This window comes from Hylobates moloch, unplaced genomic scaffold (genome assembly GCF_009828535.3).
Source record: "Hylobates moloch isolate HMO894 unplaced genomic scaffold, HMol_V3 SCAFFOLD_5, whole genome shotgun sequence".
In the NCBI taxonomy this organism is placed as follows: Eukaryota; Metazoa; Chordata; class Mammalia; order Primates; family Hylobatidae; genus Hylobates; species Hylobates moloch.
The window spans coordinates 57,479,820-57,506,310 of NW_026652280.1; the positions used below are offsets into that span (position 1 = coordinate 57,479,820).

Below are 26,491 nucleotides of genomic sequence, written 5' to 3' on the forward strand. Positions count from 1 at the left end.
TCGATCTCCTGACCTCGTGATCCGCCCGCCTCAGCCTCCCAAAGTGGGAGCCACTGCACCCGGCCGACTGGCCCAATTTTTAGAGTAATTATTTACAGAAACTATTGTTAGGCAGGCAAAATATGTTCAGTGACTCCTTGTTCTCAGACATTGTCTTATTGCTAATTTCTTTTTTTTCTGCAGCTGCCATTTTCAGATATTATTGCTAATTTCATCTCCAAATTAATCCCTTCTATTACAAAAGAAATTAAGAAAAAATCTTTTTATCTATAAGATTTGGGGATTGAGCTATAAAGTATCCTCCAGTTTTACAAATTTTGAGTTATAGGAGGAGAAATAGGAGGAGTAGGACCATATGTGGACTACTTATTAAATCTTATTGCAGAAATAGAAGAACATTACCATGTTTCTTTCCTAAATAACAACCAAAAAAAAAAAAAACTATAAAATACAATTCAGTCAATAAACGGAATTCAAGAAAAAAAAGATTTTAGTATTCTTACAATCCATAGAGAATTAAAGCCAAAGAAAATCTTTTTTTTTTTTCTCCTGAGACAGTTTCGCTCTTGTTGCCCAGACTGGGGTGCAATGGTGCAGTCTCAGCTTACTGCGACCTGCAACTCCCCGGTTCAGGAGATTCTCTTGCCTCAGCCTCCAGAGTAGCTGGGGTTACAGGCATGCGCCACCGTGCCTGGCTAAGTTTGTATTTTTAGTAGAGACCGGGTTTCTCCACGTTGGTCAGGCTGGTCTTGAACTCCTGACCTCAGGTGATCAACCCGCCTCGGCCTCCCAAAGTGCTGGGATTAATGGGGTAAGCCACCGCACCCAGCCCCCCAAAAATCTGATATCTATTTAGATCAACTAAATATACATTTTTTAGCAAATCTGCATCGATAAGAAAATTCTTAGCCAGAAAGGAAGACTATTTTTGCCACAGAAAGTAACCATCTATCAAAAATTAAGTTTAACATACATTTTTAATAAACAAAAGTAATTTCAAAAGAAAAAAATAGGCAATATTTTAAGCAGGGCTGCATGACTGTGAGTCCTCCTGATCTCAGACAGAAACACACTGCCCTCCCTGTGCCTCCAGCACACGCACAGCCTATAACCAAGAGAAACTGAGTCATAAGGTGGCGAGGTCATCGACTTGCTGACTCTTATCTGAAGGAATGTCTCCTTTTTGCCCAGACACAGGTCTCATGAAAGCACAGATTAACAAGTATATAAAGCTAAGACATGAGGCTTCAGAGCAGCACAAAAATTTTCGTGGCATTAGGACAACTTATCCTGGAAGAATGCTGTGCACTAGGAATTATGCCCACACCTTCATTCCTGCTCAGGGAGGGGAGCCCTGGAGCCCCTTCTCCCAGAAGCAGACAACCACGATAGACCCCTTCCACAATGCTCAGCTCCTGTGGCTCCTTTCGCCCTGGCCAAGAGAGCTCAGGACTCTGTGTCATGCTAAGGTCCTGGTGCCATCACTTAAATGGCCACATGAAAGGCAGGTCAGAACCCTGTTCCTGTCATGTCCCAGGACTTAAAATAAGCCCGCTGGAAATGCCTACCGGTGATCTTCTACAACTGATTTTTCAATGGGGAATTAAAGTAAACAGCATGTTTCATATGGGCCTCTGGAACAGTTTTTTACTTCCTTGCCATAACTCACAGTCATTAAAGAAAGGCAGTGATAGTGCTACTTACATCTCTAAATAGAGGGATATGTGGCCCCCAGTTCCATCTTCTGCTGGGAGTGTGCCTGAGATCACCCTTTGCTTTGTAGCTCCGTGGCCCCATCAAACTAGGGTCACCCTGCACCACTAATTTCTACTAGTCAGTCACAGGGAGCGCTGGAGATCCGTGGGGTATGCATTACCTTAGGAGGCTTAAACTCCAAGCCAACCTCGGTGCTGTGTATGTAATACACACACTTCGTAAACACCAGATACAACCTTGCTATGTGGATCTGATATTTTCTTCACCCACAGCATTTCACAAAATCCTACAGGCAATCAGTCACAAAGCCAGCTGCCCTCTAACATCATGCACTGTGACCAAAATGGGAAAATGACACACCTTTGTCAACACAGCCACCTTTTAAAAATGCTTCTACCAGCTGCTCACAGATGGCTCCTCCAGCAGACTCTTCACAGCTACTCGGCTGCCACATGGGCCATGCCGTACACATGAAGGCTCAGCCCACCCAGAGAGGACACCAAAAAGTGCTAAGGGATCCACGGTCACACGCGGGCACGCCATGAAAACAACCTGGGGAAACCACTCAAGCCTACTACAGGTATTCTTACAGGGGGACAGCTTCCAAAGGCAGCCAGCGGACGAGTAGCTGTTTCCCCACAATGGCCACAGTGGGTAGAGGCTTTTGGAGACATCCATGAAATAAAACCCTGCAAGCCCAGGCACCAGCCGTGTGCCCTCGGAACAAGGCCAGGAGTCAGTCCCTGGGGAACTGGGGAGGTCAGTAGGCAGGCCGGCACCCCTACCCTCTGCCCTGGTAATTGCAGTCAGCGTTTCTGCAGCGCAGCCCAGAGGCTGGAGAGCTGGGAGAGATGCGCTCTGGCTGCACCTCACACCAGCCACTCCCAGCTTCTCAGTCCCCGTGGAGGCTGCCTAGACTACCGCAGGGATGGAAGCTTGCAGCTGAAGACCTGGTGTGCAACTAGTACTCTCAAACTCCATCCTTAACATCCTTGTTGTTTTGCCTCCTGGCCTCTAGTGGGGAACTGATCTTTCCTCTGAAGGGCATTGATCAGCAAGCCACCTCCATTTGCTCTGTCCCTGGTGAGGGATTCTGGGACAATAAGCCTAGGACCAGAGATGGAACTCCCAAGGCCCTTCTTCTAGCCAGACCATGGCCCTTTTCACTGCCTTTTCACTCCTTTCCCTGGATGGCAACTGATAGGACTTGCTAATAGCCAATTTTGAAATTTTACGTCACTAAATCACAAGACTTCACCCACAATGGTTCCAAGTCCCCGAAGCCCATTGTTAGGTATATATCAACTTCAGTGCAATTTATTATTCAAATGAGTCTTTTTGCCACATTTAAGCTGGACTGTACCACCAACAAAAGTGACTTGGAGCTGGCAGCAGTCCTTATTTCAGCTAGGAGAGACGCAGCTCCCTCCCTGCTTTAGAAAACCAAATTGTTTTGCCTCTAGCTACATAATTGCTCCTGAGGACTAGGGCACAATGAAGGATATTTTTAGGCCAGGCACGGTGACTCATGCCTGTAATCCTAGCACTTTGGGAGGCTGAGGTAGGTGGATCACTTGAGGTCAGGAGTTGGAGACCACCCTAGCCAACGTGGTGAAACCCCATCTCTACTAACAATACAAAAAAAAATTAGCCACGTGAGTTGGTGTATGCCTGTAATTCTAGCTTCTCGGGAGGCTGAGGTGGGAGGATTGCTTGAATCCGGGAGGTGGAGGTTGCAGTGAGCCGAGATTGCACCACTGCACACTCCAGCCTCAGTGACAGCAAGACTCGGCCTCAAAAAAAAAAAAATTGTTTTTAAATAATCTTTTCATTTCCCAAGAAATATGTTCTATTTACCACTTTCAATCCTCAGTTACATCTAACCTGCCTGTAAAACACAACACCGTAGCATGGAGTCCACCTTTATAAAGCCTAGAAACATTCTTTACCATGAGTCTGCAACAAAAAACAACTAAAAGTCTTCTTCCCTTGTGAAACTCTGAAAAGACGTTTTGTTTCATTACAGAAAAGGCTCAAAAGAATTTGGGTCGGAGGACAAAGAAAAATATCAAATATAATTTTAAGCATAGTTTAAACATTTTGTTTTAAATATTTAATTTTTGTTTGTTAAAGCAAGTAAAATACGGTGGAAAGAAACCAGGTCTGTGGTTCCCAAACACCTCCGGGGCAGTAGTTCCAATTTCACCTGGGGCACTTGTTCAAAAACAGATATCCAAGCCCCACACCCAGAGACTGACTTGGAAAATCCAGGGTGGGGCCCAGGAATCTGTAGTATTTTAAAATACCCCAAATAATTTCAGGAGAAAACTAAATGTAGAAAACAATTACTAAGTAAATAGGCATCTCAATGCTGGTGTTTAGTCCTAATCTAGTCTCAGTGTAGTCCCAAGGGTCACAAGGACACATTTTAAAGTCCTGCTTGCCGGAGGCCCTGCCTTGGAGCTCCCTGAGGTCTGAGGGAAGGCCCAGTATTTTTTAGAAGGGCATTCCAGGTAAATTTGGGAAACATTAGGGTGGGAAAATGCTCTTTACTTGAGGCAAACTGAGTTTTGGTCACAGCTTTACAAGAAACTAAGTCTGCGATCCTCAAGAAGACCCAGGCATCTCCTGTCCACAGTGGCACAAATCACTCCTAGGTTTTGTCGTAGCTGAAATAAACCCTGGTACAATTAAGGTGCATTAGAAGAAGGCAAGCTCTCCCAGCAAGAACACAACTGGGCAAAGGAAATCAGTGAATATAGCAGCACATAACACTTTATGATGAGCTTTGCTTTGGGTGGATGATAAAAAAAAGAAAAAGAGGCTGGAATTGATAGGATAAACAAAAGCTACTTAACTGTTATGGGCACTGTAATCTATGAAACCACTGGCCTCATAGTTCTTATGATCTACATTGGAAATACATAAATATATACATATAATATATATAGCAACTCTGATACAAACCTGGAAATAAAACAATTTAAAACGCTTTAAACCAAAACTTCTTGCTTTTACTTGGGTTAATTTAACCATAAAAAAAATGATACCGATCTTAATTAAGAGGTTTGTAAAGTACTTAAGTTTGTCATTTTGTTGACATTTAAATGTAATTTCCTCTAAAAACTATTCTTAGGTATCAACTAACTAAACTGAACTGTTGGTTTAGATTATTGTACTACCAGATAAGATAAAATTTGAGATAATGTACTAGAGAGCAGCCCAGTAATTTAGGAGTCTATGCTGTTTTAACACTTACCCCTGAGGCTGTAGGTTGTGTTGTGGGGGAAGTATTTTTGCTGCAATCATCTGAGTTAGAAGAGGTGGAAGTTGGAGTCATGGGAATGGAATTATTGCTATTACCTGCAACAGTCAAAATTAACCTTATAAATATACATATGCTCTACTGTTAAGGTTGGCAAATACTTTACAGTCAAATGTCATTTTAGTATATTTACCAGAGCAAGTCTTTGATTTATTTATGTTCTTAGGTTTTCGTTTCCTGGTTTGAATTCCCTCTTTTTTCATAGCAAGTGGTCTGGGCACCTAAAAAATTTTCACATAGGCCATAAATTTAATATTATATTGAAGAAAAACCAAAGACCCAACATTGGCACTAAAAGCTCTCATTTAAAAGAATTTGGTGGCCGGGTGCAGTGGCTCACGCCTGTAATCCCAGCACTTTCAGAGGCCGAGGCAGGCGGAACACCTGAGGTCAGGAGTTCGAAACCAGCCTGGCCAACATGATGAAACCCCATCTCTACTAAATATACAAAAATTAGCCAGGCCTGGTGGCGCACGCCTGTAATCCCAGCTACTTGGGAGGCTGAGGCAGGAGAATCGCTTGAACCCAGGAGGTAGAGGTTGCAGTGAGCCGAGATAGCACCACTGCACTCCAGCCTGGGCAACAAGAGTTAGACTCCGTCTCAAAACAAGAAAAAGAAAAAGAAAAAAAAAAAAAAAAAAGAACTTGGCATATATTTCAATCCAATTTTTATACACTCAAAAGATCCCAAGTGCACAAAGACTACCCTTTCCTCATCAAATGCAGAGATTCCTTCAGAAAGAATGAGATGATTTGCCACGGAGAATTTAATTCCTTCAACTTAATGTTTATTGTTTGAAATGAGTAGCTATTCATTGAATAAGTATTATTTCAAAGAGATTATGTATTACCTTCCTCCTACAGATGCAAGGTTATTTTTCTTTTTAAGATTGAGGTGTTTATTATATTTTGTGCAATCCTTTAAAATGAACTATGAAATAGTTCAAACTATAACTATTAAATGCATTACTCCTTTGCACAAATGTCTGATTACATTCAAAATTTTTAAGAGATATAGACTAGTGATTGTGCATTTGATTGATTTCCTTAATTGTGCATTTTTTAAAAACGGTTACTACCATATTACCCATTCTAAAATACACACTTTTCACATTTTCACATTTCTAAAACTGGAATGTGTCTTACATGATGTTTGCGATAGTTCAACTGGTGGCATTTTTTGTTTCCTACTGGTGCATAAGGTAATATTTCATATTATAATTAAAAGCACCTTCAATTCAATAAATATATCTAGTATGTACACTGAATATATTAAACATATTCAGTAATAAATTGTATGCATTCATATTTTTCACTTGAGTATCTTTCATTTGCTGATTTTTTGTAACTGATACCACATACAAACCAGATACTAAATGTATATACAAGTGAGCAGAATACATGGCATACCCCATGGAGTTTCATGTAGAGTCCACAAGCATTGCACACGGGTTCACCCTCGGCGTTTCTGCGCCATAAGGTGGTAGTTGTGGTGTGACAGTTGGCACAGGACAATCCAAGCCGCCGTGATGAAGGCTAGAAACAGTACAAGAACATAAGTGGAAAAATATAAGTGACATATATATATATATATATTACATACATACATTAAGGTATTTTGTCCCTGTCATCAACAAGCATGTATCTGTTTTATTATAAATGAAATGGTCCTTGAGAAAAAAAATTGCAGTGTACTTAGACTGACTTTTCTGGACCAAGAAATTTGAGGTTTGCATATTGTGCTGGACCCTATAGATTTTGATTTACTCCTCCAGCTAGCCTGTCTCCATGAATTCAAGAATACCCGGGAGCAGTCATATAGTTGGCCAATAACTTCATGCAAAGCTTTTACCAGCATCATAACAAGGAGAGTTTCACCCATGGTTTCTTCTCCAATTTAGAGTTTCCCAGATACTACTGGTATCTTTTTTAGGGAATTAAAAGATTTTCTAAAAGTTGGCCAAATAGAGTTATATTCAAAACACACCAGAAATAACAACACAAGTAGACATTAACATGAGAGTGCCCCACCTCCCCGCCGCCACCCGCCCCCACACACCGTGGACAGTAGTTGGCCGTGCACTATAGTCACAGGTCTAAGATTTAGGTCGTGAAATGCAATCACAAGCCACTTGCCAATGTGCTAAATGGCTCTGGGCAGTCTCCACTTCCCCTGAAAACTGGAGATCATCAGGTCTATTTCTCAGATATATGTAAAGGAGTAAATCGGAAACTTTGAAAGTACGTTAATGGAAACTTTGAAAGTACATTAATAGAAATGGATTTCAGAAGAGGGGTAAAAGTTTTGTAAAAAAAAAGAAAAAAGAAATATATTTGAATACATTCCATGATTACCATCATGATTGCCTGCTGCCTGCATTTTTGTTTTATCTATTTTACAAAAGATACAAGCAAATTTTATGGCATCATCTTAATGCTGCCATTGTCTTAGATGCAGTGATACTAATATATTTGCCCTATCAGTATTATTCTCAACTTTTGTTCATACAAAGGGTTAATTGTTATTACCAGGAAAGGTAAAAGGCCGCCTGTCTGCCACTGCCACTCCCATTTCCATGTCTTCTTTATGCCCATAACAGCCTTAAAGGGAATTTATTACCTCTAGATTACTACATGTTAATTATAATAAGCTAATATAATTTCTTACCCAGAATGGCAAAATATAAAACTTGTTTTTAAGTTGACAAGCTTAAATTTCCTTTTAAATGCTGTAAATTACTTTAAAAATTGTGACATAGCTTCAGTTAAAAAAAAAATGGATGCTTGCTTCAGCAACACATATACTAAAATTGGAAGGATACAGAGAAGATTAGCATGGCCCCAGCACAAGAATGACACCCAAGTTCGTGAAGCTTTCCATATTTAAAAAAAAATCAGAGAACGATTCGGGACCAAATCAAGGGAAGTTAAGAAGATCAATTGTAAAGAATGAAGAAGAGAAATGTAAATTGAGTATGTATCGAATATTTGCAGATTACAGGACAGAGACTTCCAAAACCTTTGCTGGCAAATTTAAAAGATGAAATTAAAATCTGCATTTATGGTTTACATCCTGTTGCATTACTTAGCATCACTCTTTACAGAGAAGTTATAAACAGAGACACTGGCAAACCTTTTAGCACTACAACATTTCTAGGAAGTCAGTGCTAAGAATCAATTTGCCTTTAGTTGAAATGAGTATGCTTGGCTCACAGGAGAGCTACTTGAGAAACTGCTTTGCTAAAATGACGACAACATATTAACAAAACTTTAAACATCCAGGCTTTTCTTTTTTCTTTCTTTGTGGTTAAAGGAAAATAATTTTTTAGGAAAAGATTCCTTTCTCTTCATAAATGTGAAATCAGTAAACGAGGGACAGGAAGGTTCACTTTATAAACCAGCCATTTATGACAGTTTCCAGTGGAATCTGGAGCCAATGTGAAGCAAACTTGTTATCAGAATTTGCCATTATAACAAAGGACTTTATGACTGTCAACTGCAGATCATAAGTGAAGCCAGTCCTCATAAACATGTGAAATGCAGGTGAATTGGGTTATAAAAGTTCCTTGTAACAAGTGATCTCAGTCATATTCCTCACTGACAAGGAATTCAAGTTACACCATAAATCTCTTATTTTGCAATGTATTGCAAGTTCAAATTCACAGTGATTGGTTCTATACTGCTGGCTAAACAAACTTGAGTTCAACATTCTCCTTCTGAGAACTAAGCCAGATCCATCAAAACCATAAATAAGAAGCCCACAAGGAGACCTAATTGATAGTAACACACCCTTCAATTGGTATCATTTATACCCCATTTACAAAGCATATTTGCTGACCTTGGTTATGGCCAAGACACCTGCTAAGCACAAAGAAAACTAATGATTCAGAAATGCTAAAAACTGTTCTTTTTTTTCCTTCTAAGTTATTTTTACTGGTACATGCACAAAACAAATGGCACTATCTAAATGTTACTAATCAAATGTATAATGCAACTGGAACCTAAATGACTACTATTCCACCAAATTTTTGCTCAATCTCTAGAAAATGTTACCTTTGAAAGTTCAGTTAGTACTCAGCTCAATGTGCCTTTCCAGAAAAATAAATAAGTTTCATTGTTCATGTATTGTCTATTATATGAAAACAAGGAACTTCTTGTTTTTCTTCTTTAATATGATGCATTTAAGAAAAAATGAAACCCACAGTCACACACTGCAGTTAAAGGTACGTACCCTTTAAAGAAAATTTTAAGCTGTGGGAGGTTGTAACGAGTTTAAGGCATATACACTCATTAAATTAACCTCGGCCACTTTATTTTAAATGCATTAAAACAAAACCAACCATAAAACTAATTGCTTCTCTTTAAGGTGTCAGACTTACATTGTGATGCAATTTCACTCTAATCTATTTAACACAAACAACATGTGTAGCATTTGTTCTTGCTAATTAGAGTATAACAAATGAATTACTGGGATACTTAAGACGTCTGGCATCTAACTGTAACATATTTAGCTTTAAAGGGTTATTAGATTATGAGTACTTCGCTAAACAAATGTTAACCTTACAGTGGGGCTGGTGAAAGCTTTCCTTTATTTTCTCTAACCATTACAGCGGTAAATACTCTCTCCGGCTAGGAAGCACACATAACAATGACAATACGAGATTAATCCCTGAAATCAGGATTCCCTTACTTTAAAACATGGTGGCCGGGCGCGGTGGCTCACGCCTGTAATCCTAGCACTTCGGGAGGCCGAGGAGGGCGGATCACCTGAGATCGGGAGTTCGAGACCAGCCTGACCTACATGGAGAAACCCCGTCTCTACTAAAAATACAAAAGAATCAGCCGGGCTTGGTGGTGCATGCCTGTAATCCCAGCTACTTGGGAGGCTGAGGCAGGAGAATCACTTGAACCCTGGAGGCGGAGGCTGCGGTGAGCCGAGATCGCGCCATTGCACCCCAGCCTGGGCAACAAGAGTGAAACTCCGTCTCAAAAAAAAAGTAAAACCTGTGCGAATTGGGGAAAATGCTCAACTTAAGAACATACAAACCACACGTTTACTCAAGTTCTACGAAGTTCTCTGATTTCGAAATAACAAAACTTAGAGCAAATAAATTTCCACCAGGCTCAAGGGCGATCCAAGATATGGTATTTGGGGATACACCTGAGGATAAGAGGTAGAAGTGACCAAGAAGGTGGAAAGGACAAAGTAAACGGCACCCAAAAGAATGTGGCTGTGAGGAGGCGTGAGTGGGTGGATTTCTGGCATATTCTATTTGGGGGATGAATGGTATAAGTGAGCATGGTTTTTCAAGGATAAAATCTAAACCATACACAGTGACAAAAGTCTTCCTTCGCCCGGCCTCGGTGGGTCTACTGCTTTTCTCCTCGGGTTACCATCACCGATTTCTTGCCTATCTTACCAGAATTATTACAGTGCTTTGGCAAGCACACCTAGAGATATATAGTTTTTTTTTCTTTTTTTGCTTAAAACATGGTAACATTTTGCACCTTCCTTTTTTGTTTGTTTTTGTTTTTGTCATTTACGGACGTCATCCCCTGCGCGTAAATATGGGGAAAGGCTATCTTGGCTTCCCAGACGCCAGTTTCGGGGTAACCTCCGCTTGGGCGCCAGCGGGTGGGCGTTGGAACAGCCGGGACAGGATGGTACCGCTGGGTCCCCGCTAGGGTGGGACCGCGGCGGCCGCACCTGTCCCCGGGGAGGGGGACGCCCGAGGCAGGCCGAGCCAGGGCGGGGCGGGCCGGGCCAGGAGAGCCCGGGGCCCGGCCGCGAGCCAGGGGCAGGGCGGGTCACACTCACCACGCGCTTCTGCGGCTTGATGAGGGGCCGGCTGAGGCCGTTCATCTTGCTGTAGAGCCCGCAGGCGTTGCACAGGTAGTGGCCGGTGCCGTCCCGCCGCCACAGCGGCGTCTGGATGGAGCCGCAGTTCACGCACTCGCGGCTCTCGGACAGGTCCTCCAGCAGGTCTGCGGCGACAGCGGGGCGAGAGGGCGGGTGAGGCTACGCCGGACCCGTCCCTCCCCGCGTCACCCCGGGGATCCCGGCCCCCAGCCCCAGTGCCCGGCTTCCCTTCCTGTGCCCTTCCCGGTTGCGCTTTTCTCCTTGGCCGCAAAGCCAGGAGGCAGGGTTATTTCGTCCCTATTGATCCACTGACCATTTGTCCAATATTTCTGCACACCCGGGACGCCCCAGTAGAGACCCGGGAAAGAGACAGTGCTGGAAGCAGAGGACGTCAGAGTCCGAGATGAGCGGTGGGGAGGTCGGCTTGAGTCCCCTGACCCATACTCTCAGGCTGTCCCCAAGCTTTTAAAGACTGAAATCCATCATCATTACAGTACGTCGTTGCCAAATCCGAGCAAGCCACACAGCAATACTGACCACTGGGCCCCGCTGCAACCCACAAATATCCGGGGACACAGCGAGGCTGCCGCATTAACTTTTATCTCAAGTAATTTTAAAAAGTATTTTCTACATCTGCCACCCGTCCATATGTGCCTCTTCTCCAATTAAAAATACACAAGTAAAATTAAAAGTACTATTCTTAGGCACCTACGTTAGTTAGAAATCAGAAATAAGATTACTCTCATCTTTTCAGGGGAAAAATGCACTAACATTAAGCACAGAGTTTTATTTTCATGCCACAAAGATCAAATGCTAAAATCCCGATTTAGAAGTGGGTCCAACTGCTTCTGTGCAAAATTTTTATAAAAGGTTGATACCTTACTGATTGAGAAAATTACCAAGACCTTCCCAGTGATCATTTTGAGTTATGCAATCTATTTAAAATGTGTTTATTTTACATAATTTTATTATTATTCTTTGGTTAGTTTTCAGAATTCACAATAATCTAAACCTGCTAATAAAAACAAATCCTAATTAAGAGTAAATGTAACATTTATTACTTCTCAAGAAGGTTAAATATGGAAGAATAAATGTCTCTAAAAATGAGAAAAGTACTTATTATAAGTATAGACCAAAAAAAGTATAGATCACCATTTAAGGTTGTTTAGATTATAGAAGGTTTAAATGTTCTAGTTTTGCATTATTGAAGAAGCATTCCTGAATCACTTTTTAAAGTAAATAAACATTACACTTTAGAGTTTTAGCTGAAGACTATGTGCTAGTGAACCTTTTTGTTCTTTCTCATCCCCTTGCAGTTTATTGCTTGTGTCTACCATCAACTGTGTGGTAATGATATTTAGATATGACTTTAGCATAAAAACTCTTTAATTCCATTAATACATTTACAAAACAAGTCTCTTTTCTCATTTCTTATTAAGTTTTAAAGAAACTAGCATCCTACACAATCCGAGTTCAAAGTTGTCACGGGGATACTGCAACTTACAACACATCACAAAGATTTATTCTTCTCCGCCCTAAAAGCCACTATTGACTACGGTAATCAGTAAAATGCTCAGGACTTCAAGGACACTGAAGTTAAACAAGGTATTTGTCTTTGTTGTTGACTTTAAAATGTTACCTATCAGAGCCCCCTCTGGATAGAGGAGTGGGGCATTCCCTGGAAAACCCAGCCCTATGACTGGGAACAATAAGAATCCTATTAGAAGACAGTGTGAACTCCCCAGGTAGAACTATTTAGTCATCTGAAAACCCAAAGACAAAATTTAATTAAAAGTCCACTTTGGATAAATACAACCTAGGAAGCTTGCTTATTTTTAGTTGAATAAAATCTCATTTCCTCCCTACCTCTTTCCCAAACCCACCAGGCAGCTGTAATCCTGAAAATGACTAAAAAGGAAAAAAAAAAATGCTGTCTTTATAAAAGCTATAAGACATAAAAGCCGGGGGCTTGCTCACCAAGTTCCCCTTTTTAAACTCACCATTTCTCTCCTAACATGGCTGTTTGCAGTGCCCTTGGGGAGTGATAGATTCAGGGGAGAAGGGCACCACCACCTGTCTTTCTGTGTGTGGTACCAAGACACAGGGACTCAAACACAGTTCTGCAGGAGCTTAGGAGGGTGTAGGACCCAGGAAATAAAGGAGTGTGAGGACTCTGAGCTCACCCCAGAGTAAGCTCACCCCATCTACCCAGTCAGTGAGAGGTGCATAGCATGGGTTTCCAGAAGCCTCCAAATTGTGCGGGTTGATCAAGTTCAGCACTCAGGTTTTAGCTCTGGTGTTTAAAAGTGTCTGCCTCCAAAAACGGTTTGTTTAAAAAAAAAAAAAATCTAAGAAACAGGAAATCTAGCTAGGAAGCTGGCCTCAGAATACCTGTGAGGACAAGCAAAGTTAGGGTCACTCACTCCCCACCCTTTACCCCAATACTGGCTTGGTCCCAGTCACTTCCTGATTTCCTAACAGACTCTATGCAAAAGCTGGCTGTTCCCAAATCCCTTCCCATTTTTTTAAACATACTTTAAAACAAATACTTAAAAAAAAAACAAATCTTCTGGGTCTACAGAAAATTTATCTAACTGTGGTGTGCCCAGAAGATGAAAAAATTAGGAAAAGTATAGGCTAAATTTAAAACAAAAAGAAACATATTAACTTGCCCACAACTGCCCCATACTGCCTCTAAAAGGATTTCTCATACAGGACCAGTTACTGTAAACATCAAAAGACTCTCTCAGCCATATGAAATGCTGGAAGATTGGAGGAAAGGAACCTGGAGATCAGGCTAAGGTGTGTCAAGAAATAGACAGAGCTGCAGGCGCGGGCTCAAGCTGCAGCTACTACCCCTCACCCAACTCACAACACCCTTGCACATTCCCTACGGAACTTCCCGACTGACAAAAGAAGCTTCACACACAACCATTGCCTCCTTAGAGATTCCCAGCCTCTCCATCTCTCTGCTCGTGGGAGCCAAACATGGGTTCCTATGCAGTGGTAAGGATGAGAGCTCTCGATTCTCAAGTCCCAAGCCAACAGTGCAAATCTCAACAGGGTCCCCCAATCTCATTCCACACACACATGGGAAAAATGGTCTCCAGGGCCAGCTTTGCAGCAGAAGCAAAAAGAGGGAATTTCGTTGGGCGCGGTGGCTCACGCCTATAATCCCAGTACTTTGGGAGGCAGGTGGATCACCTGAAGTCAAGAGTTCAAAAACAGCCTGACCAACATGACAAAAACTACTAAAAATAGAAAAATTAGCTAGGTGTGGCGGCGCGCCTGTAATCCCAGCTACACGGGAGGCTGAGGCAGGAGAATCGCTTGAACCCGGGAGACGGAGGTTACAGTGAGCCACTGCACTCCAGACTGGGCGACAGAGCAAAACTACAAAAAAAAAAAAAAAAAAAAAAAAAAAAAACAGGGAATTTTGAGACCAAGTCTTGCAGCGCTTGGAAGAAGACAGAAAGAAAGAACTCAGGTTATCAGGGAGCTGTTCAAATTGGTTCCTTCTCTTTCAGACCACTTGCATTTCCAGCGTGTCTTCTGCGGACAAGGTTGGGAATGTCCCATTTTATCCTAAGGAATCCTGGCTCCTAGGACTGACTTGCTGTCCCTAAAGGTAGCGTCGAGGCTCCCACGAGAAGCACAGACCTGGGATACACAAGACACGGGGGTAGGACTGTTTGGAGTAATGTGCCTTCCTCCACTCTGCCACCTCTGTGACTCAAGGGGCCTCCCCCACACCTCCCCTCAAACAAACAACAATAAAAAAAGATGTTGTTTCCTTAGAAAGATTATCAAACAGGTGAAATATAAAGTAAGAGAAGCCAGTTGGAAGCACCAAGGACGCAGAATGTTGCATCTGAGAAAAACAGCCTAACAGGGCTCACACACTCCTGTGCTGGAGTAAACAAAACACTTTTCAAAACGAGGTATTTCCAGGTATTTTTGACAATAGCGTTTTCACGGTTTACCCCCTAACAGCTCCCAGACACAGGAATTAGAGTGTGAGTCAAATTGGAAACTGAAAAATTGGCGGGCTAGACTTCGAAGGGAGAATAGGTGCCCCAGCTCCAGGATCCCTGAGTTGCAGCCTGGCCATGTGAGCAGCAGCCCCAGACCAAGGCCCAGCTGATGCCAAGCCCAAGGGCCTATCCACCAGCTCTCCTTCAGCATGAAGTCACAAGTCTGACCACTCCAGGTGCCCTCTCATCTTTTCTTTCCCTCTCTCTCTTGTGGGAGAGGAGACGCCAACTAGCTTCCCTAGGAACATCTAGGTTCTTCTGTTGTGCTCTTCTAAATACCCTTCTCTAGGAAAACACAAACACACACCCTTTGGAGAGTTAAACTGGGTGAGCCTGCATGTCCTTGTGTGTCTGTTTGGGGGTGGATCAAGTGCCCGCCACTCTCCCAAACTTACCCCCATGGTGGAATTTCTTCCACTCACCCAAAGTAGGGTCTGCGATGGGGCTCAAGCGCTGTTAGTTCCCTCCCAGCCTCGTTTTTCCCCAATAGCAGATGCCATTCACTACTCATCAAGGCCCTGAGCTTCTCCAAGGCACGAAGGTACAGATGTGCATTTAGTCTCATCCGTGGAAAGGAACTTGGCACAACAGAATCGCCTCAGCGCTACCGGACTCTGGTCACCCAGCCACAGGCCTGCAAATCCTTCCTGGGACCAGGCCGACCTCCGCGCACCCGGAGGTGAAAGTCCTGAAAACAGGGCCCGAGTGGAGTAGCTGCTCCACGTCCCCCGTGCGCCCCAGCGCTTTGGACCCGCACCCCGAACCTAAGGCGCGACCCTTACCTGCACTGGGGCCCCGGGGCACCGGGAGCGGGGCTCCGGCGCGGCTCTGCAGGCTGTGCAGCACCGGGGTCTCGAAGGGTCCCGCGGGCCAGGCAGGCGTCAGTGGCGCCCCCACGTAGGGCGAGTAGGGGCTCGGATGGTGGTGGTGGTGGTGGTGGTGGTGGTGGTACGTCCCGTTCAGCGGCCGCGCCGCCGACAGCGAGCTGTACTGGGGCTCGCGGCCGCCCATGGCCGCCAGGCTGTTGCCGCTGCCGCTCACGCCTCCCGCGCCCCCACTCCCCGCTGCCGCGTAGCCTCCCGGCTCCCGCGCCGCGCCGTTGGCCATCGGCGGGCTGGGCGAGTAGGGGAAGCGCGCTGAGACGTGCGCCGCGGCCGAGCCAGCGCCGCCAGGCCCCGCGGCCCCGCCGCCAGCCGCGCCGCCTCCGCCGCCATACGGAGGGCTGTCGGCCGAGGCCTGGGGCCAGCCGGGATGCGCGCCCGCGCCGCCTGCGTGGTTGGCTGGCCCACTGCCCGACCCCTGCAGGTGGTACGGTAGGCCGGGCAGCATGGAACCCACCCGAGTGGTGGGCACGTAGACCGGGGAGCTGGCCGCCGCCGCGGCTGCTGCCGCCGCGGCCGCAGAGTGCACGAAGCCGCCGGGCGCGCCGTCATAGGCGGCCGGACCCTGGCTGGAGAGAGCGGCGAGGGTCTGGTACATCTCCTCCGGCTGCTCGGGTGCGAAGGGGCTCAGCTTGGCGCCGCGGCTGGACCACAGCAGCTTGCTGGCGGTCGCGGCTTGGTCGAGGTCAGTGAACAGCAGCAGGTCCTCCCAGCTCGACAGGTTGCCCCCGGGGCCCGCGACCCCAGGCGCCGAAGGTCCGTGGGGAGCCCCGAAGGGATGCGAAGCGTAGGAACTGAGCAGCAGCGAGCGGGCCGGGGGTCCGGCCGCCGCCTCCGTGTCGAGCTGAGGCGTCCCGCAGTTGCTGGCGCCGCCGGGGCCCCGCTCTCCGCCCCGGGAGCAGGAGGAGGACGAGGAAGAGATGGGGGAAGGCGGCGTGGAAGGCTCCCGCGCTGGAAAGGCTCTGGAGTCGCTGGCGTCCGCACCCGCGGCTCCGAAGCGCTTCGGTAAGCACCAGCCGCCGTCAGTCAAGGCCATCCACGGTCCGGCGCCGCTCCAAGCTGACGTCTAGCTCCTGAGGTGGGGTGGGGGAGACGGGTATGGTAGGAGATAGACGGGTTACCAACAGCGTAGGCTGCACACTACCTCGCCTCCACTCCTTTTTCTAGTTCAAATGGGATCAACCTCCAATGGGATCTTTGACTTCTCAAAGATCCCATTTGAGACTTCTCAAAGATTTCTGCCCAGGGCGTGGGGATGAATAAGGGAGGAGAATGGAGCCTGCGCAGCCGCCACAGGGCCCTGGAAGGGCTGGGATACCAGCCCTCCCTCAAAGGCACCGCTCCGGTCCCCGCGTCCTCCCCGCCCACCCGCTCGGCCGCATCCTTTCTCTGTGCGCGCGCCAGATCCCAGGGGTGATCTGCAGAAGCTGGCTGAGGCTTTCCTTCCGCCCTAAAGTGTCTCCCCCGGGCTGATGACACAAAAGAATTTAAGTAGCTGTGCGTGTCGGCACCGCCGCATCCCGCCTCTCTGCGGATGCCCCTCTCCCGAAATTCCTCGGGGTGAGGGTTCCCCACGGGAAAACCGTTCACGTAAGCAAGGCAACCTGTCCCCGAAAACGAAACCGCCGCGTTCTCCTATATTGGCTCTCCCAGAGCTTCCCGGACTGCGCTGACCAGCCCGAATGCGAGCCCCAGAGAGAAATGCAACTCGGCCCAGGGAAAGTGGGACGCCAGGGCGGGGGCAGCGGTCCGGGTCCTTCCCAGCAGAGGCAGTGCAGGGAGCTCGTGGGGCGGGAATCGCCAGCCCCACCGGCGTCCCCGCGGCGTCGCACACCTTAGACATGGCCCGCGCCTGCAGCCACCAGCGTGCGCGCTCACGCCGACCGGGCCACCCGGCCCACCCCGCGAACATCCCCAGCAGCAGAAACGCCGGACCGTTCCGGAATCGGACGTAGCGGGGTGGAGCGGAGAGCAGAGAAAAGGAGGGGGAACGCAAGGGGCTGGGAGGGGGGCGTGAGACCGCCCCAGAGCCGAGGCGACCCCAAATAGGAGAGCAGGAAGAATGACAGGGAGACTCGGAGGGAGTGGGGGAGGGAGGCGAAATGCAGCCGGGCTGGCCTCCTCCAGGTTGCTCTTCCAAATCGCCTCGGCTCATCGGAGATTACCACACTAAAATTAATGCCCACACACAGACCTGGCTAGATAGCAAGAAAGAAGTTTCTCTGCCGGCCTAACTACCGGCTCCCGCCCCTTTGCGCCGAGATAACTCGGAGATAAGGCTGCGCGCAGATAAGCGCTTCGAGGAGAGAAAAAGAGACTAGAAGTTGGTCCGCGGTGTCCCGGGAGCCTGGGAGCCGCCTCAGCCCGCCCGGAGGGGAGGAGGGAAACACCCTCGGAGCCGACCGCGGCCTGGAGAGGGCCGGAGAGCCAGAGGCCCAGGGGCCCGCGACGAGTAGGGGTGGAGGGGAGTAAAGCGGGGAGATCGCGCGAGGAGGAAGCAGCCGAACCTCGGGCGGGCGCTGCGCATGGAGAACGGCCGCGGCGGAGGGTGCTTCCAGGCGCGGAGAGAAGCCGAGGGCGCCAGCGGGCGAGCGCGAGTCCGGGGTCTGCGCCGCGCTGCTGGTGAATAAAAAGGAGAGAGGAGGCGCCTCTTACTGCTCTGCCGGAAAACTGCAGCCTGCGCTCCTGATTGGACTCACCAAGCCGTAAACAAACAGCACTCGCCGAAGGGTGCCAGGCTGTGGGTCGGAACTGCGCTCAGCGAGCAGCTGGGCGCTGGAGGTGAAGAAGAGGAGGAGGGATCGAGGGGAGGAGAGAAAAGAGGGTGGGGAGGGGACGGCGAGGGGGGAGGGGAGCGCGCCGCCCAGGCAGACAATGAGCGCCGCGCTGCCTGCGGGCGTGGGCTGAGCCGCTAGCCCTGTCCCTGGAGTGGGGGCGAGTCCACCCGGGGGGCACCGAGCCCAGAGACGCCGGGGGAGGGGCGGAGGCCACAGAACGCCTGACCTGGCTGGCGACCCGCACCCATTCAGCGACGGTGCACCCTCCCGCTCCCGCAGTCGCACACACACCCACACGAGGGAGGAGGAGGGAGCCTTGGCACGGGAGGAGTTGGCAGTGCACAGCCCCGCGCCGCCGCTGCGGCGGGAGGGGCGCTCCAGACCCTGGGTCAGCACGCCCCCAGAAGGAGGGAGGAACGTGCTCTGCGCCCCCCCCGCCCCCCAACCCCCGCCTAGCCCCTTCACAGCAAATGCGCTTTTCGCCCTGAGGTTGTGTGAGACCGACCTTAAACTTTCTCCGACCCTATCTCGGGATGCTACGGCTCAGGTCGTGGTGGTTTCGGGAACCTCAAGACAACATTCCCCAGCTGACCTTTGGGAACTTTAACTCGGGTTGTCAGGTACGGAAAGGTAGTCTATGGGGTGTGCAGAATGGAAAAGGGCTTCCACATCAGTCGTGTCCGAGGACGCTCTCCAACTTTTGATGTCCCGTTTGCTCTGATATTTCCCTGGAGAGTTTCAGGTAAGTCACAGATAAGTCACTGCGAAGAGGGGGTGTCACCTTCCCTGGACCCAGCGCTAAATGCTGCTTCCCCACCCCCACGTTCATATACACACCCCCTCTTCGCTCCCTCCAAACAGTTATCACAACTCTGTACAAACTGATACGGTCCCTAGCGGGCAAAAGGTACTGGAAATGAACGTCGCGGGGTTATCAGCGCCGATCTGTCAGCGGCAACTCGCGCGGCCGCAGGCTTGTGTCCGCTGCAGGAGCCGTGATATATGTCTCGCTCCCTTTCGCTCACAGAAAGGATTTCTTCCGACAGACGTGACCCCAGAAGGCTGCCGAGGGAGACTTTAACTAGGACAAGAGGAGTTGTTTTTGGGAGAATGCAATTTTATACTTTCCCCCGCCCCCCGCCCCCAGGTAAATCCAAGTAAATGATTTTCTGAAGGTCGGTCTCCCAGAAAGCGTTTAGGCTCTGGTTTTTTGTTTTGTTTTTATTTTCGTGTTTTCCCAGTTAGGGGAGGGAGAGGAGCCTGTGCAGAGTTGAACTGGGGTGGGGAGGTGCCTTGTAAAGTATGGTTTCCAGAGATGGTGAGACTTCGTAGCTAAGCGTTGTTTCCTCTGCACGTAACTGTGAGCTGTGAACTTGTGGCTCCTGGGGGAGCGGGGACAGGGCCTGACAGTGCGGGGGAGGGGGCGAGGAATTCAGGAAGTTGGCGAGAATTCTTCTTTTTTTATTCTTCGTTGTAAATTGCTTCTAAACACTTCTGAATTTTAAATTGCTACCGAGAAGGTCCAGAAACCGTTCTCGTCCAATTTAGTCACTTTTATTACATTCCACTTTGCCTCCCCCAATCACTGCGGCGGCTCCCAGTTTCAGTGTGGCCGCATTTTGAAAAGGCTGAAGGTAGAAAACTCTGGAATGGAGAGGCTGGCGACTGGAGCAGGATCCAGGGGCTTTAAATTTTAACCTGAGTGCGATCGAATGCGCGACTCCCAGAAGAGATAGCCAGGCGTCCGCCCGGCCGCTCAACCCCCGCCGGGACTCGGAATGCCTTGCTTTTGGTTCTTTTCGTGAGTTCTGACCAAATGTTTAAGTGGACTGAGTTTTGCAGAAGCTCATTTGTAAGCACTGACGGAAATGGGTTGTGGGCATTTGATTTCCTTTGATTCCAACGTTTTGAAATAATGTTTCTCAGATTTGCTATTAAAAGCAATTTTCTAAAAACTCATATCTTACTTGCTAAAAATAAACTCTTTGGCTCAGTTTGTGTCCAGGCTGTGAATGGCCTCCAACCCTGAGCCCCGAGGAGATCGAGCCCTGGCGCGAGCCTGATCTCTGTCCTGTGTGTTTCTTTGTATTTGCAAGTACAAGGATGTCTGCGTGGATATCCCTGGACACTCGATACCCCCCGGGGACCTGCTTTTCCCGCAGCTCCGCAGACGCGGCGGGAGGGAGCGCTGGCCCCGGCGCTGCTGGGACAGAGGTGAGCGGCGGGGTGGACATTGACCGATTCGACAACGTTCGGGCTCTAAGGGCTCGGGAAGGGACCCGGCATTTTACCCTCCAGATTCCCAATCTATTTTTTAAAATAATGTTCAAAACATATGGGAAAAATAAGTGATTGCTCCTTTTCATGGTCACAGATTGTATTTATTTTTTCAGACTGGTTTTCCAACCTAACGAGGGAATGGGTAGTGAATGTTGTTGTTGTTGTTGTTTATGTTGGTTAATTTCAAAATAAAACTGCTTAACTCGTACAGTTGATTCAGACAGAAAACAGGCTGCCTGACGTCTCCAATGTGCCTTTTCCCCAATGCATCTTTGGCGCTAGGGACCACTCTGGGGAAGACAAGCATGTTTTCAAAGCCACTCCCATGGGCCCCAGACCCGCGCGTGGAGCTTCCTGGGCGCGCCCCAGCTGGTCTGGAAGGCGGGCAAATTAGGAAGTTCGGAGGGAAGCGGTGCACCCCAAACTAGGGAGAAACCCAAGGGCTGGGGAGAAGGCCCCCCTAGCGTCTAAAATACGCGGACAGCTCTTAAAAGTTATTGTTTTCTTTGTGGGTATATATATTTTTTCTTTTCCTTCCTTCCCCTTTTTTTTTCTTTCACCCCCGCCCGTCTCCTCTTTCGGGATTTGCTAATCTTGAACGAAACTGTTTCTCTCTGGACTGTTTAGCCCCAATGGGAGGCCCCTCCTGGGCGAGTCGTCCCCCTTACCCTTACAGAGGGCTGGCTCTCGGGTGCAGCCTGTCCCCAGGGTTGATTTATTTGGGCCGCGCAACACCACTATTAGCGATTCGCATCCACCCAGAACACTGCAGCCAATTGGGCAGGGGGCGGGGGCTTGGCTGCCAAACGGGAAGGGTGTTTGGGGACCCAGTCTTGCGCCGCTTTCGGAGGAGCGGCGAGACCCAGCAAGGACCCGCGTCCCCGTGCACCTCCACCCCCGCGAACTCACGCTCATTTTACGATCCTGTCACAAAACTGGCTGCTTCGGCGATGTTTCATAAAGAAAAAGAATGCATTTCTGACTTAAAACATATTTTTAACTTAGATTTTTAACAGCCCAGATTTATGAGGCCTTCTCGCTTATACCATATTTCTTCCCGTCTCGGGGACGCTTTTACCCAAGGACCCGGGGTCACCTCAGAGCCCCCCACCCCTGCCAGCGTCTGGGGCCAGTGGTGGGTTCCGGGTGGCGTGCCCCCCACTCAGCGGCCGCACTGCACGGTAGGCCGTCGACCAGAGTCCTGGCGGTGATTTTCTTTATGTTTAAATCTCGGGAAACCAAAAACACTCTTTAGAAACGTCAGGTGGTGGCGGCGGAAACTCGCAGGTCGCCCCCACCCCCAGCGCCGGCTCCCGCCGCCGGCCACTTCGGGGAAGGACCGCGCGGAGCCAGCGCCTGGGTCCCCGGGCGGTCGGAATCGAGGCCCGGCGCGTAGCGCAGGCCAGGCCCGGCCCGGAGGCCCCTCGCCCGGCCCAGCCCCTGGCCGACCCCCGCGCGCCGCCGGCGGCCGCCAGCACGGCGCGGAGGTGGGCTAGCGGCGGCGGCGCACGAAAGGTCACCGCGGTGGCATTCCTCTCCGCGCTGTTTACGTGACTTAATGTACTCGCTGCGCCGCGGGTAAGTTCGGGCCGCGATAAGGGGGCGGCCGGGGGAGGGTCACCGTAAAAGCCCCACGCCGGGCGCCTCCAGCCCTCCCCTCATCCATTAACCTTTTTACTTTCTTCTCCGCTCTCTCTCCAAGCCTGTTATCTAGGCCACCCAATGACCGACGAAAGATTTTCCCTCCCTGCTTCTCCCGTGGCCGCTTTAAACCAAATAAATTTAGCTATTAAGGGCCAAGATGTCTGACAAAAGATCGAAAGGTGTCTTTCCGTGATCGCTTAAAGAAGCGAAGGAGAAGCTTGCGGCTCTCAAATCCCGATAAAGAAATTCCGCGCCGGCGCCGGCCTCCCTCCCCGCGGCCTGGTTGCTCCCTGACGCCCTGAGACCCCGACTTCGGCGGCCGCAGACCTCGGACGGGCCCGGCGGGACCTGTGGCTGCCGCCTGGGGAAGGTGGAGATCCCCGGGCTGCGGGGCCAGGGAGTGCCAGGCCCTAGGAGACGGGGCGGACACGGGGGTCCCCGGGAGCTCTGGAGCTCCAGGTGGGAGCTGGGTATCCTAAAACGGCCCCCCTGCACTTCGCGGAAAAACTAAGCCAAGCTCAGGGGGCCGAAATTACCACCCCGTTTTGATTATTTTCTGATACTAAAGAATAAAGATAAAACCAAACCGCCCCCGCCTACCATCCCACTCCCTGTGGGTCTGCTAAGGGGCAGTGTGCCTGTCCACGTCGCTGGTCCTGGGGCAGCGCTCCCTTTGAACCCCAGGCTGAAGGTGGTGTGTGGAACTGAGACTGCCAGGGAGGGTGTGGACTCGCAGAGTAACCGCACGCAGGTGGGAGGCAGAGGTCCAATCATTCAGTCATCCTCGGCTTGGGTTTGGTTTGAAGTGTGGTATTTATTATCATTATTAATTGCTACTGGCATCACTACATAAAGCCTAGGGCTGCCAGTTGGGCTGAGGCTCTGCCCCTGGAGTGATCGCCTCCTTTTCACCAACGGGTGACGGCAGGGAAGATCCAGTTTCCTGATCCTGGATACTAAAAAGTGGGCTTGGGGAGTCGGTTGTGATGTTTTTGAAGTTTTCTCCTCCTCTTAAGTAAAAGGAGTCCATATTCCAGACCAGCATAAACCTTTTCTACCTCTTTGAAATAGGACAAGGAGGTGATGGGGTGGGGTAAGTTTCAGATGAGACCCCTTGGCTTCCCTGCAGAGGGCTTTCCCAAGTCTTCTGCCTCCCCCAGTGTGTTCTCTGGCAGATGTTGGGAGCAGGACTCTCAATTCCAAAAGGCAGCCCAGGGTCTGCTGTCTGTCCCCTCACACTAGGCTGGGAAGTGGAAGATGCCTCTCTTTTTTTGTTATCCCTTCCAAATAAGGTGAATGCCAAAAATCATACGTCCTATCTAATCCTTACCTCACCAGCCTCTGGGGAGGGGAAAAATTAGAACATCAGAGGAAAAGGGAACATTTCTGCTCCCAAGAGGGAGGGTGAAAGAGATGGAGAAATGTCCAACCCACTAGACAGGCAGGACCCAGGCTATTCCTGGATTTTGCTGGTATCACAAGGTGTGCAGGCCATGCCAGTTCTAGGGCCAGGGTCCAGATACCACTGTCCCTGGGCTGTCTCAGCTCAAAGACCTTCCTGACTGTTCAGTAGTTTTTTGGTTTTGTTTTTTCAAAACCAAAAAATGTGGGACAGGGATTGATAAAGGGAAGCAAGGAAAAGAAGAAATCAGCTTTTGGAGACTTGCTAAATTACAAATGCCCCGCTTTGAGTCAATTAAAGGGGCAAAAAGTGCCCAAGAAACATACAAAAAAAATACCCAGAAATATGACCTCTCCATACAGCTATGTTGCAAATATGCAGAGAATTAGGACCAAAGGCTTGTCTACCAAGATGCAGTCCTCCAGTTCCCTGCCACTTGCCCAACGCATACTGAGTATGCACTGCACGAGGAAGAAAGAGAAGAGTTAGCTCCTAGTTTTGAAGTGTTTACAGTCTAGAAGGTTGGCACCTCTGTAAAGCCGGTTAGGCAAAATCCTACTTTCCAAGATGGAAGATGACTGAGTCTTTTTTCCTTCTCTAGAAAAGTACTCAAGTCCAGATTGCCCTTTAGGCAACCCAGCGGGTTTGAAAAGAAAGGAGTGGCTCATACACTGAGGGAATTTCTAGAAGCCATTGGCCCTGCGCAGGACCCTGGGCCAGCCTGCCTGGGTTTCAATCCTGATGCCACCATTTACTAGCTATGTGATCATGGCAAATAGCCCAATCTCTCTGTGCCACAGTTTCTTCATCTGCAAAATGGGGATAATAAAAGTACTCCCCTTACAGGATTGCTAAGAGGATGAAAATATTTCTCACATGTAAACTGCTAATAGTACCTGGCACATAGTAAGTGCTATATAAATCTTATTACTAATATCTATTGTAATAGATTTTCATATACTACACCAAATTTCAATTTCTTGTTTGGCCCAACTGTCCCCAGGAGCAAAATTAATTCCCAGTAAATAACTTCTTTGAGCACTCATTCAGTTGGGACCTGTGATTCACCAGAGGTCTCAAGCCTTTTCTGTGTACCAGCAGTGAGGACTTTTATTTATTGCATTATGGTAGGAAAGGAGGTGAAGGGTGAGACAAACATAGGTTCTTTACTTGTCTTTGGTTCCTTTGAAGAGGAGACATCCCTTGTTGTTGCCCTTGCAAATGCCAGCAACAGATCTTCTGCAATATCTTCTACAGGACAAAGACAATAATCTTGAGGCTCCTCCTCTGCTCCAACAAAAGAATCCCTGTCCCAGCAGCACCCCTTCCTGGGAACCTCTTTCTGGCAGTAGACGGGAGTGAATTAACAGACCACTAAGAAGGGCAACCTTGAGGACTGGCATTAGATCTTAGCGGGGGTGGGGGGCGGGGGAAGAACTAATTAAAGTGACCTGATCATCTAACTTCAGACTTCTCTTATGCCTTTTACTCTTCAATTTGGTTTTGCTATATATGCAGATTTATTATACTTTAATCACATTTTTTTTGAAGGAAGAAAAAAAGAAAGATCTCTGAGAAGCTAGGGAACACATTATTGATAGGGAAAAAATCTAGGCCATTTCAGTCATTTTTCAACTGATTTTCTGGTTTTTTTTTTTTCTTATTAGCACTCTATCTTCTAAAAGAAGATCTAAACCTTCATAATGAAAACTTTAAAAAGGAATTTATGGGATATAACAAAGAATACTCTTCTCTAGATAAAATGACAGGGAAATAGATTTGTTTTTCAGAAGGCAAAGTCTGGAGGGAACATAAAAGTCTTCCCGTCCCTGCAGCTTTTCTGCCCGGTTTGTGCCCAGCGCCTGTTTTTCTCTTGTCTTTGACAGTTCTGATCTTCTCTACGTTTGATTTACTGAGTGCTGTCATTTCTCTACTCTTTACTTTCACAATCACACATTCAAACCTGATAAAGTTCAAGACCCTGAATACTTGCAGCTCTCCCAGATTTACAGCACTCCTGCCCCCCAGCCCAGCCAGCCGTCCCGAGGCTGATTGAATCCTCATGGACAGAAGACTTTGGGGATCAGCGGAGAGCCAGAGGGTCCAAGAGGGCCAGGCCCAGGGGGAACGTCAGCCCCTGTGTCAACTCTGCTATCCATAGCAAGCCTGGGTAGGTCTCTTCCCCTTGAAAGCGATTGTCAACATCCTCTTGTTTTAGTTCTCACTTCCAGCCTGTAACTTGCCTTTGGGCGAGTACAGGAACCGTAACTCACAAAACAGAATTGGTGAGGATTCAAGAGGCTGAGATGGGAGTATCACTTGAGCCCAGGAGTTCGGGGCAGCAGTGAGCTATGATCACACCACTGCACCACTGCACTCCAGCCTGGGCAACAGAGCAAAACCCGCTGTCAAAAAAAAAAAAGAAAGAAAAAAGGCCAGGTGCGGTGGCTCATGCCTGTAATCCCAACACTTTGGTAGGCTGAGGTGGGCAGATCACCTGAGGTCAGGAGTTCGAGACCAGCCTGGCCAACATGGTGAAACCCTGTCTCTATAAAAACAGCAAAAATTAGCC

At 48.3% G+C, this 26,491-nt stretch overlaps 1 protein-coding gene and 1 non-coding gene across 3 annotated transcripts in view; one reads left to right on the forward strand and one right to left on the reverse strand.

The window, feature by feature from the left end:
- The window catches only part of GATA6 (GATA binding protein 6), a 32,744-nt gene extending 14,192 nt beyond the window's left edge, over positions 1-18,552 (reverse strand). The window contains exons 1-6 of one of the 2 annotated variants that reach the window (XM_032151730.2): positions 18,324-18,552; positions 15,718-16,889; positions 10,860-11,026; positions 6,452-6,577; positions 5,175-5,262; positions 4,976-5,079 (exon numbers count right to left, since the gene is read on the reverse strand). In XM_032151730.2, the coding sequence (XP_032007621.1) occupies positions 4,976-5,079; positions 5,175-5,262; positions 6,452-6,577; positions 10,860-11,026; positions 15,718-16,852 (1,620 nt within the window). In that variant the 5' untranslated portion in view covers positions 16,853-16,889; positions 18,324-18,552. Of the gene's footprint in view, positions 1-4,975; positions 5,080-5,174; positions 5,263-6,451; positions 6,578-10,859; positions 11,027-15,717; positions 16,894-18,323 lie in introns of those variants that run through there. The other variant, XM_058439766.1, reaches the window with a different exon arrangement.
- Positions 7,824-7,928, forward strand: LOC116469964 (U6 spliceosomal RNA). Its single transcript, XR_004248413.1, has one exon. It is a non-coding gene; the product is annotated as a U6 spliceosomal RNA (small nuclear RNA).
- Positions 18,553-26,491: the final 7,939 nt, after the last annotated feature.